General features: G+C 33.2%; 1 protein-coding gene across 1 annotated transcript; it reads left to right on the top strand.

The window, feature by feature from the left end:
* Positions 1–612: 612 nt before the first annotated feature.
* LOC138334179 (E3 UFM1-protein ligase 1-like) lies at positions 613–17,673 on the top strand. The gene is made up of 16 exons (XM_069282804.1): positions 613–725; positions 6,961–7,233; positions 7,535–7,649; positions 8,348–8,478; positions 8,728–8,786; positions 9,200–9,346; positions 9,598–9,773; positions 10,126–10,296; positions 10,781–10,922; positions 11,198–11,438; positions 13,721–13,887; positions 14,517–14,647; positions 14,887–14,967; positions 15,331–15,422; positions 16,052–16,263; positions 16,754–17,673. Exons 1-16 carry the CDS (start codon positions 649–651, stop codon positions 16,903–16,905), a joined length of 2,367 nt encoding a protein of 788 aa, XP_069138905.1. The 5' UTR covers positions 613–648; the 3' UTR covers positions 16,906–17,673.
* The last annotated feature ends 5,669 nt before the right edge of the window (positions 17,674–23,342 follow it).

Below are 23,342 nucleotides of genomic sequence, written 5' to 3'. Positions count from 1 at the left end.
ATTTTCACCAATGTCTTTATGATTTGAGAATATTATATACGTTAATTTAATGTTCTATGCGCCGCATAACCTTATTCTTTTTAAAAAGGTTTAAGATGTACATTGTATGTATACCAATCCATCCCTTAATTCACATTTCGTTCGTGGTCCGTAAACAATTCTTGTTGCCTCTATTACTCAAAATAATTATCATAATAAAACACACACAAAACAACAAAAAGGAAAGAAAAAAACCCAACTCGGTAGGCCTAGATCTTCTTGAAACTCCATGCATATATAAGTTCCCTACAACCCCTAGTTGTGTATACAGATGGTCCACAAACTGACAACTTTTTTATGATTATTAATGAGTTTGTTATCGTAGGCCTATTTCTCAGAAAATATTAGTCGATACATGTTGATGATTTTTAAGTTTGATAGCTAGATCTAGTAGGCCTACTGTACTGTATTCAAATTTATTATCATATAACTGACCTAATACAGAAAAAATCCCACCTATCCCAACTTTCCATAAGATTCAAAGTAGATTAATTTAACATCTCTACTGTAGACTGTTTTAAATCGCATCTCTCATAGCCATTATTTTTCCGTTGAATAATTTTGCAGTAGTTGTCTGCCCTTGTTGGAACTCTCCATTAAAGTGTCAACATGGCAGACCTGTGGCAAGAGGTGAAACGTCTACAAGCAGATTTCCAGAGAGCACAGCTCACAAGTGCCAAACAGAAGTAAGATATATCAGCAGAAAGACATAATACTTTTCACTTTTATCGTTTGTTTAATGTCGATACGTATGATGTTATGATACATAAATTCACAAGGCCTGCTGTAATCAACCCAACAGCTGTTTCTGATCAGCTAGATGGTAACTAGTTATTGCACAACGTCATGTAAGTTTTACTTAAATTTGCCCATGTAATTAGGATATAGACTTCTTTATGTGATATGACTGAAGTTTTTCTTGTTGTAAACTTTCTCACTCAGTAGTATAAACGTCAAGACTTTCAATAAATATAGCATTTCATTTGACAGGTGCTTGGCGTTCTGACTGTAAACATTTGGATAAAAGCATATGAAAACATAAGATGTTTTTATTTAATAAGATATGAGAAATTGTATAGCATATATAGTAACTAATAGATGATAGACTGATACTGTAACAGGAGAGGAGAAAATGTACACTGGTAGCCCTGTTCTGTTAATTTTCGTTCTTAAACTGTTATTTTAACCATATTCGTGATTTTGTAAATATTTATGTTGGTTATATCTGTTTTACTGTTTTTATCAAAATTTTAGTTATCTGAAACTAAAAGCATGTTATTATTTTCTAGCACACGTTATATTTTTGCTGCTGTGTTATCTCTATCTTTGCATGCGTTTGTCTTTTTTAAATGATGTTAGATTTAGTGGCTGATGTTATTATTTATTTTGCATTGTTATTCATTTCATTTCACGTGTTAGTGTCAGCAATGGTTGTTAATGATTTTGTTTCCCATGTTATTGCCAGAATGTTACGTGATTTTTATGTGAAACTTTGTTAGCATCAACAGAACATGTGATTATTTACGTGACCACGTTAAGAGTATCGTTGGAAACGTTATTTTTTTTGAAAGCGTTATTTTTTTTCGTGAAAATACCACTGCCTATTGTTCTCATTGACCCCCTACGGCGACAGCGCAGTGAGACGGCGGGCGAGCTTCGCTAGTGCGTTGACCACTCACCCATAACGAGAGCACGGCTCCCAAGATATAGTCGACTGGCGGTATCGCTGTCACTGTATCGCTACCGTATCGCATGTGCTGTGCAACTGAGCAAGGAATATACACATGTATATAGTTTTCAGTTACTATATTTACAGTTTTTTTTCTCCAAAGTTTGCATTCACTGTATAAATTTATTGAAAATTCCTTACATATTAGGGTTGTGTTGGACGTTTAAATCCTTCATATCGGTCATAGTTTAACAACACTGTACAAAGATTTGATGTTTTTTTAAACATATTGTGTATTTCAAGTTTATTGAATTATTACGTTAAAAATATAATATATATATATATGTTTCTGATAACGTACGTAATCTGTTTTGATTAACGAAATTGATCTCGTGGTCTTGTGATGTCAGAGTAGTCTGCGGCTACACAAGGTAAGACATGTATAGTGCTAGGCTTACCTTGTGTAGCCGCGGACTACTCTGACATCACAAGACCACGAGACCGCCTAGCTCATTATCTCTGAACCGTAGTCGACACTACCCGTAAATCACGACCAAAACCAACCGATAGCGCTAGTGTGATGTAGATATTTGGAATTTTCGTTAAGATACAATGCAGTAAATACTAATACCTTAGAAATTACGGAAGATTGCTATATGCGACGATTCCGTAATTACAGTACTAGACTGGAATAATTTTAGGTTAAACCTTTAGTTGAAATAGTTCTTAGAACCATTTTTGTTTCTGAATAAGTCACTTTCCATTTTTGTTTTACCTGTGTACGACATATATATATGTGTATGTAATATATATTCCTAGGTATGATCAGGTATATTTTATTTCCATTTGCTTTTACATCTTCATTTTAAAAATGGAGGTGACAATAAAAAACCTAGTGCATAGATGTACGGGGTTTCCATAATTCAAATCACAATCCAATTAACGGATGTCCTAACCTGATTGACAGTAAGACAATAGCAAATACCCGATATAGTCCACCGAATAGCAAATTGCCCGCGGCCAGGTAATTGCAGGTGAGTTCGATGAATGGCGGCGTGTACAGGTAAACAACATCCTGGTCAAGGTATTACATAACCATCAAACCAAAGGCATGGCTAATTATATATCTATAATATCGGTGTATCTACTCGTATATCGATTAAAAATTGAAAGCAACCGCACGGTCTGAAAAAATAGTTTGTTTTGCTTAATATCTCAATTATATGATCTTTTATAATATCAAAAGTAAATTCTTTCTACCACATGTTGAAACGTTTTACGGTATTGCAATAAATGTATCTCGATTTATTCGGTTAGCAACACACAACACAATGTTTGTAATGATCAAACATCGGTGACTACGGATGTCAAGCATCATATCCTTGATGCTCAAATCAAGGATTTCTTAAATTGTAACATAAAATTTCATTTTACAGTCACAAACTTTGCAATTCACAATGTATCAAAGATACAGACTACAGGAAAATGTTATCTAATTAAAGCTTATTCGTTGCTGAACTCGACAAAAAATCTGAAACTTTTATTTCTCTGTGGATTTTCTTTCATAATTACACGAAGATACCTGCTATTAGAGCATAAATTAGAGTATTTGAAACATCGAATTTCACTCTTTTAGTTATTCATATAAGAGCCAACGTTATTGTACGATTAACTTCACTCAAAATTAATCATAAAAAAATCTTTGATCGGCTTTTCCTGTGACCGTCGATGTAAGTGATAGCACATCAGTTATAGTACAGCTATAAGCCACGGACTATTATGACGTCACACGGTTTAGAGCTAGAAAATATGCATGATCGGGTGGCCACAACATTTGACCTCGATATCGGCGGTTTACAGGTTATTCCGGTCGCGCGCGGCACGGAGAGGTTTCTACGAGGTCTGATAAAGAGCATGTACATCACTAATACATATTGTAATGCACTGTTGCGCTATGGGCCCAATATACTTGCATGTTTATATTATGTATAGTGACCTCCTGTGTCTGAGAGTGAAATAAAAATCTGAAATCTGAAATCTAAAGCCATTGCCAGCATAAACTGAAATTATTATTTTTGAATGCACAAATCCTTTAAGTCTCTGGTTTAAATACTTGTAGATGACTTGTGTGCACATTCTGAAGATTACTATACATAACGTAACCACCCGCCCAGCTAATCCCGTACTTCGCTAAGATTTCAACCAATTTGCAACTCATAAAGAGATTTTTTTACGTCTACTAGCAACTTTCAATGTTAATGTTCCCTTTCAATATCTTTGTCTATAAAGTGTATACAATTATTGTCGGCCATTTTCTCGTTTCGTGCTCCTACTAGTGCCGCCTAGATACAATGAAATATAAGCGCCCCGTAAGTCTAGCCTCATAAGTCAGGGCGCATCACGATTCCGTTAACCTTCTCCACCGTGTATAGGTCTAGTGTGAATTCCTGTCTAAACAGGATAATCACACTAGCAGACATGGCGAGAACCTGTAAGTGCTGTGACCTGTCACTCAGAGAGGGAGGGAGAGAAAGAAAGAAAGAGAAAGGGAGAATTAAATATGTAGAAAAATGTTAATCGCTACGATGAATACAAGTATGTGTTACTTTTTACTACAGTCTTTAGAAAGAATGCATAAATCATTGAAAAAAGTAAGAAATCTACACGAAAGTTTTACACTCATTAAATATACTTAATTATCCACCAACCTCCGCATCCAGGTGAAATTGTACAGGGTTACGTTGTTCATCGCGGTTCTCACAATTACGCTTTCGTCCCGCATTGCTTAACATTTTATAAGAAAACGAAAGTTCATGACAATGCTATTTAATAATTAAAAAAATCAAAGAAACGTAGCAACAATCCCAAATCGCTGAAAATACGTTTTTGAAAATCACAGGTAGGTGTGTCGAGCGCCGTATGCAAGCATTGATAGTGATGAGCTGCGCTGCCTCGCATAGGGTCGATTACGTCACGCACCAAATAAGTCTCGTTACCACAATACATGTCCTGACACCGAAATGCGGATATCTATGTGTCCGGCAACTAATGACTCCGAGTGTCTTGAAAGGAGAACACACCTCATTTTATCGTGACACAAATTCTTTGATAGTAGAGTATAGTTTTCCTTTAGCTAGATGACTCTATGTCATGATACCATTTTTCAATAATCTTTGTTGAAGTTAAAAGTTAATGGCTTAGTTAACAAGCCGATTCCAAACAGTACATACAAATTAGCGTAGATAATAATACTTGACGAAAATAACAGATCCACGACTGCTTGACCCGCGGGCGATTTTCACGGGTCGCTGCGCATGTTACATGTCACTGCGCGGTAGCAAGTCGGATACAATGGAGTTTGTTTTGACAGTGATTTTAGCATGAACTTGAATATATATTTCACTTTTCATAACGTAGACAAAACGTACAATACAGTGTATTTAATTAAATAAATGCATGTCAATTTGCATCATGCGTATTGTAACTGTATTCAAGGGACGTGCATTTGATATTTATTTGTGTCTTCCCTGTACGATATGACATATCATATAGAATTACCGTCGGTATAGTAGATTTTGTAATGTTCATTTTGAATATACATGTATAGCACTTGTTCCAAAATATGCCTCAAATAATGTTCTGATATATATAAATCAGCCATTCCAGAAATGTACACAATTTCGTTAATCAAAACAGATTCCATAATATGCATAACTTCGACAAATAATTTTTTTAATCAGCCATTCAAGAAATGTACACAATTTCGTTAATCAAAACAGATTACGTACGTTATCAGAAACATATCTATATATTATATTTATAACGTAATAATCAATAAACTTGAAATACACAATATGTTAAAAAAAACATCAAATCTTTGTACAGTGTAGTTAAACTATGACCGATTCGAAGGATTTAAACGTCCTTGTCGATTCCAACACAACACTAATATGTAAGGAATTTTCAATAAACTTATACAGTGAATGCAAACTTTGGAGAAAAAAAACTGTAAATATAGTAACTGAAAACTATATACATGTGTATAATCCTTGCTCAGTTGCACAGCACATGCGATACGGTAGCGATACAGTGACAGTGATACCACCAGTCGACTATATCTTGGGAGCCGTGCTCTCGTTATGGGTGAGTGGTCAACGCACTAGCGAAGCTCGCCCGCCGTCTCACTGCGCTGCCGCCGTAGGGGGTCAATGAGAACAATAGGCAGTGGTATTTTCACGAAAAAAAATAACGCTTTCAAAAAAAATAACGTTTCCAACGATACTCTTAACGTGGTCACGTAAATAATCACATGTTCTGTTGATGCTAACAAAGTTTCACATAAAAATCACGTAACATTCTGGCAATAACATGGGAAACAAAATCATTAACAACCATTGCTGACACTAACACGTGAAATGAAATGAATAACAATGCAAAATAAATAATAACATCAGCCACTAAATCTAACATCATTTAAAAAAGACAAACGCATGCAAAGATAGAGATAACACAGCAGCAAAAATATAACGTGTGCTAGAAAATAATAACATGCTTTTAGTTTAAGATAACTAAAATTTTGATAATAACAGTAAAACAGATATAACCAACATAAATATTTACAAAATCACGAATATGGTTAAAATAACAGTTTAAGAACGAAAATTAACAGAACAGGGCTACCAGTGGTAGCTGCCAGACTGAGGTTGAATCCCGAACACTGTCCGTAACCAAATGCACCTCTCTACCGCTGAGCTACCTGGTTACCAGTGATCGACCCAGTCCAATCCCACCACATTCCTTCCCTACTTTTTCAGAGTCTTCACCCTCGAAGACATATACAAGACCCTTATACTACCACCATGGGAATTTTATTTGAGCACCAATTTTGTAACAGGAGGGGAGAAAATGTTGCTTCTAGACCGGGATTTTAACCTGGACCTCTGAACACTAGCTAAATACTCTACCTCTGAGCAACCTGGTCAACGATGATCGACCAAGTCCAATACCGTCACCAGATAAATTCATAGCCAGAACAATACACGTACATCAATGAAATCATTGTAACATGTAGTAATTTAATAAAATGAACTATTCAGATTAAAACTTCTCAAGACATTAACTTATTTTGTCTATTAATGCTACTTGAACAGTAATATACTCCTTGTAACCCTTAAGTAGTATTTTTCCATATTCCTGATCTCTCTAAGGCTTAAATAATGAAATTAATTTAAGTTTTTAAAATTGTGTTACAGACTTTCCGAAAGAAATGTTGTTGAGATTGTGAACAAATTAGTAGAGTTGAAATTGATTGAAGTGATATACACCATCGATGGCAAAGAGTACCTCACCCCTCAGGAGCTGGCTAAAGAGATCAAGGATGAAGTTACGGTACATGGTGGAAGGATCAACTTGGTGGAACTACAACAAATCCTGAATGTTGATTTCAGACATGTGGAAAGTCAAGTCAATGATATAATCAAACATGACCATACCTTGATGACGGTTCTTGGTCAGCTTATTTCCAGGTTCAGTGCATTACTTTTTCATTCTTGTTTAATGAGACAATAAAATATGAGCTATAATAGAAAAAAGAAAACAGTTGAAATGAGTGGTTAAATTTTGATTTAATCATATTCCATTTCCATCTTGATTTATAAATTAAGAACTATTCTATCAAAAGCATGATACCATGGACATTTTCAAGAAGGCACTTTGTCTTTTTTTAATTTTGAATACTGGGTTTATAATTGATAACATTCTTACAATGAAAATGTTATTAAATACCCTATGATTCTATTTGAAGAAAGAGACATATTTGAATTGTAGAAGCTATCTTGACAACCTAGCTGAGGAAGTGAATGACAAACTCCAGGACCAAGGTCATGTAACTATAGCGGAACTGACAACCTTGTACGACCTTCCTGCTGATTTCCTGTCTGAGGTTGGTTTTTGTAAAGGAAACACTTTTGATTTGTTTGTGATATCAATGTCATTTCTTTAGCTGATGCAGATGTTATTGTCAAAAATGCTAAGTTTGATAGTGTAAACTTAATTGTATAAATGTGTATACTGCACAATCCACATTATTAGTGATTACACTGAATTAGACGGTCGCAATTTTCATGCCTTGTTTTAACGCTGTTTTATACCTCTGTGTGTACAAAATTGTATGCATGTCTTGTCATTCTTTTAATATAAAGAGATTAAATGTTAATACCACATTTGCCTATTCACCTAGCTCTTAGCTACTTATTATTACCAAACTTCAAAAAGGATATTTGTGGATGTCATTTCTGGTGTGACACAGAAGTCAGCAGCTGAGGAGTAGTTCAGTGGAAAGAACAATAACCTTTTTCAGTTCTGGGCTGATGGCACTTTACACTGTTGTGTTAATTAAGTGCATCACACTGGAAGGCGATTGCACATAAACAAGAATAGGTGGATCTTTACCGGACAAAAGTTTGATTGGTTTCTTATTGACTTATAATTTGTCGTTTATTTATATGAAATGACAGTATTAATTGACAAGAGGAAGATCCAGATTTTACTCTGAAATTGAACTACGTAATTTTTAAGAGTTTTTCATTCCATTGATTTTTTTCCTTCAAGAATTCATAAGTTTTTGTCATATTTTTTCAGCACATACATGACAGGATGGGTAAAATCATTAAAGGTAAAGTCGATACACATGACCCAGATGTGATTTTCACAGATTCTTTCATCACAAGAATGAAAGCTCAAATCAGGGGAGCTTTTAGTGCTGTCACAAGGTAAGATGCTGCCTTACACATGTTTTTTTTTTTTTTTTTTTTTTTGAATTATGATTTGATCTATAATTTTGATTTATATAATTATCATTACTTCACTTTAAAAGGGGAAAAAATAACTCGAGTGATATTTTCTTATTTGTTGATTATGATGTGTATAGCTGTACATAATTCATTAATAGATAATATGACACAAAACTCAGTAATATATCATAGAAACAATTTACTGATAATGACATTAATTCTATGCAGGCCTACTACAGTTGGTACCATACTCCACAGATATGGCTTTCAGGACAGACTTTTCTTCAGTAAGTATAGATATTTGAAAATTAGAAAATTTTACTACACAATTAATTTTTTTACTTTTTTCTTTTCGTTTTATGAGAGTTGTATTGCTGAATGCTTGGAAGGATCATTTATTCATGGTACTGGCTATATTGTGTTGTTAAAAAGCATCTAGCTCTTTGAAAATTGATAGAAAGTCATATAAGCATGCAATTTTATAATTAAACAATCTAAATATGCCATGTTGTAATTACATTTAAGAAACTTCTCTGTATTTGTTACTAGAGGTTGTAAGAATATTGTTGTATCTTGTAGCTATTTTGGAGGTTCGTTATAAGAAAATTGTTTTATCTTGTAGCTATTTTGGAGGTTGTAAGAATATTGTTGTGTCTTGTAGCTATTTTGGAGGTTGTAAGAATATTGTTGTATCTTGTAGCTATTCTAGAGGAGCTTATAAGCACAGGAAGACTTGCGGGGACAATGAGTGGGGTCAGACAGGAAAATGCTGCCTACATTCCAGAAATCTACACAAAGACACAGAACCAGTGGGTGGACGCATTCTATAAGCAAAATGGCTATTTAGGTAAGAAACCTGCGAGAGAATACAATCATACATCTATCTCAAAAGTTGTAGGACCATAAGAAATCTCATAGTTTCCAACGTTTTCAAGTCAAGTGTACTTATGCATGAATTCATGTCTAAAGTGAAAAGTTTCAACTCAAAGCATATTTCACATTTAACAGTAAAAGCTTTATATTTAACAGAGTCTTTGAATTATGTTCATATGTGTTTGAGTACCTTTACATTTGAAATGAACTTTTCTGTTTCTATAGAATACGATTCTTTGTCTCGCCTTGGAATCTCTGACCCAAAAGGATTCATCAAGAAGCGGTTTAAGTCTGAGCCTCTGACATACCTGAGCACCTGTTGTGCTGGTGTGGGGATCAAGGAACAGATTGAAGCTAGTGTTGAGGAGGCTCTCCAGGAAAACGCCTGGGTCAACATTATGGTATTTTGTACATAGGAGTGGGGTGTACATGTATGTCTAGAGTTGTAGAGGACAACACCTGGGTCAACATATTGGTACTAGGTGGTTCATCATGATCATGGTAGACTGTGGGCAGATGTATGTAGCTAGAGGAAGGTCTGAAAATATTAATGGAGTTGTACACAGCAATTCGGGATTAACACCAGTAGATTTAAGTACTAAGTGGAGGTGTAAATATACTACAGTAAAATTTGTTAGTTATACAGTGCACATCACCACATTTTAGACATGATATTCTAAGTATACCATCTTTATACTTTTTAAATAAAAGTTTTAAGAGAAAGGTATAATTAAAGAAATACATTTTTTTCAGCCGCTACTTCCGTCCATATTCAGTGAGAAAGATGCCAATCAGTTGTTGACAGACTGTACCAAACGGAACCAGTCAGCAGTTGTTAGCTGTGATACAATAGTATCAAGTCAGCAGTTTATCACAGGATTCGCTGAATGTTTCAAGGACATTGTGGCTACAAGAGCAGATAAGGTTGGAATATATTGTGTCACTTCTACAATATTACTTCTGTAACCTGATAAGAAATATGTAATTTTTTTCATTGCAAGACTTTTTTAAAAATGTATATGTTGCATTATGCTTGCTTTTATTGCACCATCCTCATTTACAAATGTAAACGAAAGTATGAAAGACTCAACCAGTTGTTATATATGACAAGTATTCCTTGATGATGTTCAGAGATCGTTAAAACTTGTATAATGTTCAAACTTTTTCTTGGCTAAAATTTAAGTTGAATTTGGTTGAAAATTACATTGATATAGAAATTTTCATTTCTACCTACGAAAAATCACTGGTGCAAAATTTATATGAGTTTTTTACGGTATCCATACACCCTCGTAGTTAGTTTGTTATAGGAGAGGCTGCTTCTTCAATACAAAAATATTTTGAATCTTCTTCATATTTTTGTTATTAGCATAAATATAATGATTATTGATTGAATATGTTTGGTTTGTAGGAATCCAGAAGTAACCCCAATGTCTTTAAACAGACTGGAGACGCCCAGTCAGGCAAGAAGTCCTCGACCAAACTGGCAAGTATGGATGATGGAGGAACTGGACGTGACGAACGGAAAGATCAGAGGAAGAAGAAAGCACAAAGTAAATACTTTTTGTAATTATTTACATTATGGCCTTGAGTATTTGATTAGAGTTTTCAACTGTATTTTATTGAATGGTTGAGCATTTGAAAACTTGAAAAAAAGCTTGATTTTTCTTTCAAAGTTAGGAAAATTGGAAGAATCATTTTTTAATACCATTTATGCACAGATTTAAACTAAAATCCATTCGTTTCATTGATACTATTTTCAATGAAAAATATGTGCAAAAGAATGCAGAAAAATGTTAAAATGAAATTCTTCATATTGTACATGTAGGTAGCACCAAGAGTGGTGGTGGAACGCAGGGACGAGAGGTGAAAACCAAGTCACTAAAGAAAAAAGGTGCTAGAGGACGAGGAGATACACATGACGACTCCGATGAGGATGATACAAAAGTAAAACAAGTGGAATCATCTTTTATGTCAATAGAAGAGATGGAGGATGTTTTACGAAAACAGACCGAGCTTCGGGACTGTCCAGAAGAATTCCTCACAGAAATTGCTCATCATTTACATAGGTAAAGTACAAACACTGAAACATTTAGTACAAACACTGAAACATTTAGTACTAACACTGAAACATTTAGTACAAACACGGAAACATTTAGTACAAACACGGAAACATTTAGTACAAACACGGAAACATTTAGTACAAACACTGAAACATTTAGTACTAACACTGAAACATTTAGTACTAACACGGAAACATTTAGTACAAACACGGAAACATTTAGTACAAACACTGAAACATTTAGTACTAACACTGAAACATTTAGTACTAACACACTGAAACATTTAGTACAAACACGAAACATTTAGTACAAACACTGAAACATTTAGTACTAAACACTGAAACATTTAGTACAAACACGAAACATTTAGTACAAACACTGAAACATTTAGTACTAACAACGAAAATTTAGTACAAACACGAAAAATTAGTACAAACACGAACATTAGTACAAACACGAAATTTAGTACAAAACTGAAACATTTAGTACAAACACGGAAACATTTAGACAACACAAACATTTAGTACTAACACTGAAACATTTAGTACAAACACTGAAACATTTAGTACAAACACGAAACATTTAGTACAAACACATAAAACATTAGTACAAACACTGAAACATTTAGTACTAACACTGAAACATTTAGTACTAACACTGAAACATTTAGTACAAACACTGAAACATTTAGTACTAACACTGAAACATTTAGTACTAACACTGAAACATTTAGTACTAACACTGAAACATTTAGTACAAACACTGAAACATTTAGTACTAACACGAAACATTTAGTACAACACGAAACATTTAGTACAAACACGAAACATTTAGTACAACACTGAAACATTTAGTACAAACACGAAACATTTAGTACTAACACGGAAACATTTAGTACAACACTGAAACATTTAGTACAACACTGAAAATTTAGTACAAACACTGAAACATTTAGTACAAACACTGAAACATTTAGTACAAAACACGGAAACATTTAGTACAAACACTGAAACATTTAGTACTAACACTGAAACATTTAGTACTAACACGGAAACATTTAGTACAAACACTGAAACATTTAGTACAAACACGGAAACATTTAGTACTAACACTGAAACATTTAGTACTAACACTGAAACATTTAGTACTAACACTGAAACATTTAGTACAAACACTGAAACATTTAGTACAAACACGGAAACATTTAGTACAAACACTGAAACATTTAGTACTAACACTGAAACATTTAGTACTAACACTGAAATATTTAGTACAAACATGGAAACATTTAGTACTAACACTGAAACATTTAGTACAAACACGGAAACATTTAGTACAAACACGGAAACATTTAGTACTAACACTGAAACATTTAGTACTAACACGAAACATTTAGTACAAACACGGAAACATTTAGTACAAACACTGAAACATTTAGTACTAACACTGAAACATTTAGTACTAACACTGAAACATTTAGTACTAACACTGAAACATTTAGTACAAACATTGAAACATTTAGTACAAAAACTTAAACATTTAGTACAAACACTGAAACATTTAGTACTAACACTGAAACATTTAGTCTAACACTGAAATATTTAGTACAAACATTGAAACATTTAGTACAAAAAATTATCAAACACGAAACATTTAGTACAAACACTGAAACATTTAGTACAAACACGGAAACATTTAGTACTAACACTGAAACATTTAGTACTAACACGAAACATTTAGTACTAACACTGAAACATTTAGTACAAACACTGAAACATTTAGTACAAACACTGAAACATTTAGTACAAACACGGAAACATTTAGTACAAACACTGAAACATTTAGTACAAACACGGAAACATTTAGTACTAACACTGAAACATTTAGTACTAACACTGAAATATTTAGTACAAACATTGAAACATTTAGTACTAACACTGAAACATTTTAATAGTACAAACACAGAAACATTTAGTACAAACATGGAAACATTTAGTACAAACACGCATTTAGTACAAACACAGAAACATTTAGTACAGTGTTACCTTTCATGTATGAAATTACTTCCGTTTTGACACCAGAATGGACCATTCCGTCTTGCTAAGAGTGACAGGAAACCTGAAATCTAATTTGCTTGTAATATTAACAAGAAGTTGTATTGCAACACACAAATTGTTTTCATAGAACAAGAACGTTTATTTTCATAGTTGGATGGAGGCAGTGGCATTGATGTTTTATAGAAATCTAGTCTGAATCTCTCGTACAAATGCAGTCTTTCTATTTTTCAGACCTTTAACAAAACAGTTCCAGGAGATGGCAAAGTCTATATTTCTGTCACAATCTGGAGCAGGCTCTGGAGCCAGTCGGAAAAAGACACATGGAGAACTACAGGAAAAGATTTCTGGTCTTTGGACTAATTGTAAACTATTTGAGAAAGGAATCATTTTATTTCAAGGTAATTTACGTCTGCAGCATTGATAGTTAAAAACCTCTTATATATTTCAAAGTATTTCAGTTTTAAAGATTTTACTTTGTAATGGAAGTCGTCGATATTGGTATAATCTTGGTGCCCCTCTGACACTTATTTATCATGGTCAAGGTGGCCTTTTCTAAACCCAGCACCATGCTTTTTACTCCTGTGGGAAACACTAATTTGGTCAGACTATAACTACTTATCAATTTGATATGTAAAATCTTCATCAATGACTCTATTGAATCACATATTAGTGTCATTCCCACTTGAATATACCCCAGGTTTGGGTAGTAAAACAATCTTAGACTTTAAAACATTTTGTGTACAGCACACCAATCATGACCTAATGTATCATAATACCATTTATGATTTGTTGAAGGCCGTTTTAGACTGAAGACTTTTTGTATGATCCGGGGCCTGGAATAAAGTAAGAGTAATTTCCCTTAGGTTAGAAACGTTGCCCACATTGGTATAAAGATGGTTTGTAGTGTTATGATGAAAATTAAAGAAAAAATGTTATAAGGTAGCATATGCTGTTGTCTACAGTGAATTTCTAATCATTAATCAAAGTGTTATATTGGAGATGTACAAATTGAATCTTATTTTTGTAGATGAAGGCCAAACACAACTTATTAAACACATACTGAAAACCCTATGTAGTGACATAGCCAACATGGTTATCAACTCTTTTGCCACTGAACATATGGTTTCTGTACAAGAAGAAACAGAAATAACCCCGGAGGTTAGTATGGAAAGTTTTAAATTATAAGTGTACTCTGATCACTTCAGTCTTTAATGATCAACATTTAAAACATTGTTCCAAATTTAAATGATTTTTTTCTAATTTAAAATGAGAAGTTGCCAAATTAGCTGACATGAAACGATTTTACTGTCAAAAACAACTGTACATTTCACTGGCTTGTAAATTTTAGAAAGAACTTCATGTATGTGTATATACAATATTCTACTTTTTTTTTCTAGGTGCGGGCAAAATTGATCAGCAAAATGCCAGAACATGTTCAGCCTCAACTTGTTAAGTTCAATTCTTCCTTAAGTGGGAAAGTAAGTTAGAATTTGATGTGTCTGTCTTCATAGCTAAGTAACAGTACTTAAAAGTCTTCAATGTCATCTGTATTGGTGCCATATAGTGATAAACCAGTATGTTGGAAGCTGGTTCTAGTGAACTATCAATGTCGTTATGCAGGCAATTTATTAATTACCTATTTTGTCTTTGCATATTATCTGTTTATCTGCTGTTAATGATGGGAAATTTCATGTGAAAATTAAGTTGATTTCCCAGACAAATATAATGTTAATGCTCATAAAGACAAGACACAACTATCATATTCCTCCCTCAAGAGTAGAAAGCTCTGTGATATGAAATAAATTATAGATACCAAAACAATATCTGCTAATCTATTAAAGAGCCTTGACGACTTCTTCACTCTTCTTGAGAAACTCTGTGGACCTGAAAATCTGGGCATTGTTCTCAAGAAACCAGACAAAAGGAAAGAAAGGTATATTATTGTCATGTGTAGAAAGAGTATATCCAATCTTGATGATATCTATGGTTTCAGGATATTTGTTTTAAAGCAAAAATGGGATGTTTTCTCATTTCATAATCTAAGTTTGTTTACATGTGAAATGTTACAATTAAAGTGATTTTATTTTGTTTTTCATGTTATAACTATTGATTCAAGAAAACACTTAGACTAATTTTATTTTCATTTCGAATTTGCAATTTTATTGAATCTTCAATGATGAGACCTGCAGGGGGTATTAGTTAATTTTAAAAGTGGTTAATGTAGCTCAGTGATGATGGATCTGAAGTTAACCAGATTTTCTCTTGAACTGTAGAGATCTCTGTATGATACCAGTAGAGCAAATTTGTAAATTCATGTGCTGGAAACCAATTTATTTCTGTGTGTGATTTTCATATTTTCATAATTTTCATATATTTTGTGAGAAATAAGAAATCGTGAAAAATCAAATCGCCTGCAAAATGTTCAAAACATAGGTACTGTAGAATCTATGGAAGCATAGATTGCAAAATTGAATAGTCTTGGAAAAATCACTGTACTTGTTTGTTCATCATTGCAGTAACATTTTGTTCTAATGGCACATTACTGATTTTCTGATTTTATAGACAGCTGGTGTTTAACCATCGTCAGGTGTTACTGGAGCAGATGAATCAGGAGACAGATGTGGCCATGGCCCTCCATCTGGCCTCTGTGATCCTGTTCCAGACCTACACACAGTGCTTGATCCACGCACCTGGTAAATCTGTTCCTCAGATCATTGTCTTCCTCAAGGAATACATGGACGCAGAACAACATAAAGTGCTGGTCACACTTCAGGGTAAGTATAGAGCAGGTTTGGTTGTAGGAATACACAAACTTTATGTGGGTTCCGAATCTAGAATTTCTCAGATGCTAATAATAAACTGAGAGAGAAATTACCTAAACCAGAAAAGAAAAAAACAGCCTGTGGTATTAAGACCTCTTCACACCAGTGAGTGGATAGTACATTTTAACCATTAAAATATTTTTATATATAGCATCTGTGGTCTTTATTAATCAGAGATACCAGAGTTGTGAGGACAAACATTAAAGTAAAGCTTCAATATCTATTATCAACAATAGATACCATATCATAATAGATTGATGCTAAATAACTCATTTTGTTTGCGTTTATTTTTTCAGATTTAGTGGTTAAACATTTGAAATTGCATAATAGATTGATGCTTAATAAATCATTTTGTTTGCTTTCAGATTTAGTGGTTAAACATTTGAAATTGCATAATAGATTGATGCTTAATAAATCATTTTGTTTGCGTTTATTTTTTCAGATTTAGTGGTTAAGCATTTGAAATTGCAAGGTGAAGATGTCGAAGAAGAGAAAACAAAGATAATGAAAGAGATGCAAGATCTTCTCCCAAATGTAAAAGAAATTGCTTCTAAGGCAAAGAAAATCACCACACAGAGCGATACAGCATCATAAAAAACATTATGATATCGTGTATACAAATTGATCATCAGATCTGGAGGTATTTAGTGACAACAGAGACATGGAGTGAGAAATTTATCTTCATTATATCTTTACATAATATTATTACACTTAGTTAAAGTTTCTTATGATATCTCTTTTTGATTAGATTGTACACGTTCAGCAGGTTCTTCTGAGATGTTATCTTCCATATTTTTAAAGATACCAGGTCCCAGAATCATAAAACAGTCTTAGACTTAATTTTTTGCTTAGCCAATCAAAAATTTATTATGATGTCGTCTGTGATTGGCTAAGTCTAAACTTAAGAATGTTTTAGACTTCAGATTGTTTCGTGATCTGGGGCCAGGTATGCAGTATACTGGCATTATCCTAAGCCTATATACTGCGCACTGCGGTTAGATAAAAGTAACCTGAAGGTTAAGAGAAAATAAAAAAATCATCCAGCCAATAACTTAAACACAAATTAAGATATTGTGAAGAAATTTTGTATTGACATGAATCACTCTTCAACAATTTACAGTGCAATGATATTATGGTAATTTGCCTAGTTCAAAGACCATAGGTAAATTTTGTTGTTGTTAAATTGGTGAATAGTGTAGACAAAGATGATGTCTTTGGTCTTTCACTGTTCAGCTGTCTGATAATCTATTTATTGATTTATATGGAGTTATTTTATTGTTATAATTTTCAGATAAGTACACTCCTACTTTCCTTGTGCATGTATTTGTAAAAAGAACTGAAATAAAATTTGGAGAGGAGCAATGTTTTTTTTCCAGTTATTCTTACAGCAGCTAACTTTGACCTGAAAAAGAACAATAATTATGTTGGTCAGATAACAATTAAATTACTGCTTCATTTTTCAGAAGGCACAGAAGGGATCTATCTCAAATTCGACTCTAATGTTTTCCGGCTGTGCATATTGCATTTTGGGACAGGTCCTGATCGGTTAACAAGACAGGCAACCGTCTTGTAATTTGATAGCTGAAGTTTTTACTGCACTCCCCCCCCCCCTTCTCCCCTCCAACCCTAACTGCAAACCCTAGTTTAACTACCAAAGTTAAACTGTGACAATATATGCTACTTGAAACTCGTGTCACAGATATTTCTATGCATTACAAATATATGATAATTTACTACATTCTATCCATCTTTTCCTGAAATATATATAAAAACACAACTTTTACGGCAAATAATCTATTTTTAGAAACAGCGACCTTTGAGAGTGAATTTTAACTTACCTGACCGAGAGACAAGTGAGCCTACAAATGTATTCTGTGGTGCAGTATCAGTCATCCATCTGTTGTCAGCCTTCTATTGGTTATAAATTTTCCCCTCTAAACAACTTCTTTTTCATAAGTAGGAGACCTAGAGCCCTGAACTTTGTCTTACAGCATGCTGGGATGAAGGGTTATCAAGTAAAATGAATGACCTTGACCTTCATGGCCATGGGTCAATTTACCTAAAATCTTTGAACAGCTTCTTGTTAATGATAAAGAGGTCTATGTACCTGATATTAGGCCTGTGGCATGCTGGGATGAAGGACTACCAAGTTTGTTCAAATGAATGACCTTGACCTTTGTGGTCACGGTTCAATTTACCTAAAATCTTTTAAACAACTTCTTGTTAATAATAAAAAGGCCTACATGCCTGATGTTGGACCTGTGACATACTGTGATTAAGTACTACCAACTTTGTTCAAATGAATGACCTTGATCTTCATGATCTTCATTAAAGGTAACAGGGGTCCAGATTAAAATCTTTAAACGAATTCTTGTCAAGAACTAAAAGGCCTAGAGACCTGGTATTATGTGTGTATGCATAGAAATTCTTATTGACTTTCTTTGTCTTTAAGTATGCACAATGATTACCAGATAAGGTATCGTCCATTGCCTCTTGTTTAGCCCCAAAATCAATCTCAGCTTGTGTTACAAAATAAGCTATCAGTGTATGAAGTTACAACAAAATCCATTAATCCCTTCTCAAGTTATATTCTGGAAACTTAATTAATAAAAAAAGTTTTTAACATAACAGCAACAGTTCTAACTCAGACGTTATGACCCCAAATTAATCCCAGTTTGTGTTGATGTTTCAACAAACTCCATCAACTTTTTCTTAGGTTACAGTTCTAGAAATCAAAGTTTGGCAAACCAATATATTTTTAGTAATAATAATTTCTAATTTATATTTTAACCTCAAAGTCAATGCCAACATGTGTTACATGAGCTGACATCATAGCTACTTGTATGTTATCATTGTGCTCAGCCCTAGTAACATCCGGATGGACTGACGGACAGTTAATATCCATTAGAGAGGGGAAATCACCATATGTATCTTATTCTTTCGAAGCACCTGTTCTATCTGTTGATGATATAACATAATTTCTAAAAGTGTCTTTATTTATCAAATTTTGTATATTGTTTATAGAATATTCCCAAATAAAAGAGTGCGTAGTATGAAAAGGTGCATTTCTTGCACTTTGCAGAGTTGAAATTTCACACTTTTTTACTTTATATATTTTACTTCACTCGCTGGTGCTACAACATTTTAACCCATATCTAGTTAATTTTTGCTCTAAATATTTTTTAATGTTCAAGCTTCTTAGAAGTCTCTTTTTTGACATATTTTCTATATGGCAACTTGCTATATTTGAGACAAGGAGGTTTTGAAAACCACAAAAACTCTTCGATTCATGTTGAAAACGAGACTTTAAAAAGACTGGTGAAAAATAAAAAAAGATTCTGATGATTTAATTTTTTTTATTAAATATAGATATAGGAAAGAAGAATTCATACCAAAGTTGAAAATATAATGAAACAATAAGGTGGTGTGCTTGATTTCTAGCTATTATGAATCAAATGTAAACTGTGATTTCACCGGAACTTCATTGTTTTGAGCGCACACGCAGCAAACTCAAGCAATATTTTGCAAATTAGTTTTTTGATTATTATGAATATTTGCAAAATTGACAAAACCAATGGTTTCTTAAAGAAGATAATAATAATATCACACCGATGAATAACTTTTTCAAAAAAAAAAGAAAACAAGAAAAATAAGCTATTGATTCTAAACTATCATAAAGATGGGGCTCAGTGTGCTTTCTTTCTTTTCCCGAAACAAAATTTGTTATTTATCAGCATTGTTTTGCAAACAATTCAACTTCATCTTCACTAAAATGTAAAAAAAAAAAAAAATAATAATAAAACCAAAATGTTATGATTTCAACATTAAATGCTTATCATTTTGATCTCAGTAACCATAAAAAGAATTACAGCAAAAATTAACTTCAGATAACTTAACTAAAATGTTGTAGCACCGGCGAGTGAAGTAAAAATATTGAAGTAAAAAAGTGTGAAATTTCAACTCTCTGCAAAGTGCAAGAAATGCACCTTTTCAAAATGGTCACCAAATTGGTCATTTAACACTTTGTAAACATTTCTACAAGCAAGAGAAGTGTATTTTTTACACATCTTCCCTATGACAACTTGCTACAAATTGAGACAATCAGTTTTTGAAAATCACCAAAAAAAAATAACCCCCCAAAAAAACTATTTAGATTATGTTGAAACGAGATTGAAACCTCACCAGAGCAGATCCTTAATAAGACATATACATATATACACGATTAAACACCAGTTATTGTTCAAATGATGGGTATTGTTAATGTTCTATCCGCGAAGAAGCACTAAGTATTCAGCACAGTAGGGGAAGTGTGCTTCATTCATATGAGGATCATCTGGGATCCGGAATTTCACACTTCAATATATTCACTCTTTGCGACGATATTTTTAACTATATAAGTTCACTTTTGCTGCAAATCTTTTCAAGATTCACTGTCATATTGAGCATTTAAATGTGTAATTGTAAACTTTTCGTTTTTACATTTTAGTGTTGTATATTTAGCAAGAAATGCTGAAAAAAAAAACATTTTTTCAACGGGACAAAAATCAAGCTCGCGGATCCCCTATTTTATCACGGTTTTAGAAACCGCAACCCTTTTTGTTTTGAACGACTCATCAGAGCTTTTTTGTGAAGCATTGAATCAGTCATGAAATAAAAAAGTAATTTCAATTTCAAAATTTAGGGCTAGGGGTAACATATACGGTTAATCTGAGCAAAGATAACTAGGTGACTGTGTGATAATATTTTCTTAAAGAAAACATTGTTTTTTAATCAATTATGCCAATATTCATACTTATCACATAAACAATGTTTTTTAATCAATTATGCCAATATACAGACTTATCACATAAACAATTACATTTATATTGCTTTAGTTTGTCATGTGTATGGTCAAAACAGTGAAATTCCGATAAAATCACAATTTGCGTCAAATAACTCCTTGATTAATAAAAGCTCAAAATCAAGCACACTTCCATACTATTTTCATTCAAATTTTAACTTTGATATGAACTCCTACTTTCAAATATCTATGTTAGAAAAAAAATCATCAGTAAAAAACGACTATTCACTAGAGCAGATTATTTACTAATCTATATATTATGGATTTATAATTCTACATTCATGTATATATTCATTAAGAGACCAAGCAGTGTCATTTAATATGCCCTGACGGTTGCAGCAACGACTCTCTTCATTACATCATGACTTGACATCTGTATGCCCGGATCTTTATTTGAGTTGCCTGAAAACGGGAAGGTCAGGACTGTCGCCGGAGACCAGGTCACTAAATCGATAGAAGACCTGGCTAGGTATGGGGTTCGAAGCTCGGTCTGGTCATGTGTTTTCTGTTCATTATAATTATGGTACAAATGTCCAATTCACATCGAATGACTCGTTGTGGTTTACCTATGTTCCCTTGATTTCGACTAGTTTTCTGGTGCTTGCAATGTTATTAAGGATCTGCTCTGGTGAGGATTCAGTCTCGTTGAAGTCTCGTTTCAACATTAACCAAAGAACTAATAGATCTATTCCTCAATTTGAAGAAAGTTGCAATGTAGGAAATATGTTTTAAAAAAATATACCAATTTATCGGCCATTTTCAGAAAGTGCATTTCTTTCACAATGTAGCGAGGGGAAATTTCACACTTTTTTACTTCAATATTTTAACCTACCTCGCTGGTGCGACAACATTTTAAGCTATATCAAGTAACTATATATTGTTTTAGGTTCACTGAGATGTAAATGATAAGCATTTAAGAGCGGAATCATAACCAATATGGTTTAATATTTAACATTTTAATGAAGATCAAGTTATTTTAATTTTAGCAAGAAAAATAGCAAATTTTTGTACGAGACAAAAAACCTTAATCACACTAACCAGCAATTTTTAACATGGTTTTAGAAACAACTTGTTTTCATTTGAACGGCAAAATTTTTAAAAGAGTTGGTCATCAGAACTTTTTCTGTGAATGGTTGAATGTGTCAAAAATTGACAAAAATAAAACAAAACAAAAAAAAACAAGATATTTTCAACTTCATAATTTAGAGTAGGGGTAGCATTTTCAGCTGTTCTGAGCAAATATAATGAGTTGACTGTGTGATATTAATTAAAGAAAATATCGGTTTTGTCAATTTCGCCAACGTTTATACTTATCAGTCAACTTATTTGCAAAATATTGCTAAAGTTCTTCGTGCGTTTGGTCAAAACAGTTAGATTCCATTAAAATCACAATTTACGTCAAATAGCCATCTTTGATTCATGATGGCCCAAAATCAAGAACACCACCATATTATTTTAATTACATCTAAAACTTTGGTATGTATTCCTATTTCCAAAAATCCATATAAGAAAAAAAGTAAGTCTTCAGCAAATTCTGACTTTCCATCCTTAACTAGTGTTTTATTGTACCGGTATTTTGTCGTACAATGACTTTTGGTACTGGACAATACTATGCTGTTGTCTCTACCGATTGTTTCTGGTACTGATGTCTGCCTTTGTTCTCTGTTATTTGGTAGTCTATTTGATGTTTTGATTTTTCCATTTTTTGTTGCCTTTTTAGTGACGATTACTAATTTATCTAAGTTCTGTTGTTTTCTGGAATTAAGATGAATTAAGTCAGTCTATAACTGGGCGATAAAAGTCTATAAAAATGTCCCCCTAAAATGCAATGCTTTGTCATATATTTAACCATTGGATGTCATATTTTGGACATGCATTGGTGTGTAACATACATTGGGTGTTCTAGCATAGCCAACGGTGCGCGTTAGCGCACCATGAGAAAAATATGCTAGAACCCCAACGTTTGTCATTGGTGTATGACAACCAATGTATGTATGGCAACCAATGCTTATATTTACATTTAACCGGCCATTCCCGATTTAAAGAGAAAATGAATAAAAAATAAGTATGGAAATAAAACCTATACGCCTGCATAGAAAAAATATCATTTGATTGAACAGCCTACGATTTTGCGGGAAACAGTGGTTGCCAGTCGTTTTCGGTGTGTTGCCATGGACAACCGACTAAACAA

The sequence above is a fragment of the Argopecten irradians genome, chromosome 1 (assembly GCF_041381155.1).
Source record: "Argopecten irradians isolate NY chromosome 1, Ai_NY, whole genome shotgun sequence".
Lineage (NCBI taxonomy): Eukaryota > Metazoa > Mollusca > Bivalvia > Pectinida > Pectinidae > Argopecten > Argopecten irradians.
The sequence above is the reverse complement of the archived record's forward strand: the minus strand, read 5'-3'. Positions and strand labels throughout refer to the sequence as shown.

What these genes read in the sequence shown, in the direction of transcription:
- LOC138334179 (XM_069282804.1), top strand. Translation starts at nt 649, where the DNA reads ATGGCAGACCTGTGGCAAGAGGTGAAACGTCTACAAGCAGATTTCCAG. An exon ending in CTCACAAGTGCCAAACAGAA is followed by an intron (nt 726 to 6,960) that starts GTAAGATATATC and finishes ATTGTGTTACAG; the next exon opens with ACTTTCCGAAAGAAATGTTG. An exon ending in TGGCTACAAGAGCAGATAAG is followed by an intron (nt 10,297 to 10,780) that starts GTTGGAATATAT and finishes TTTGGTTTGTAG; the next exon opens with GAATCCAGAAGTAACCCCAA.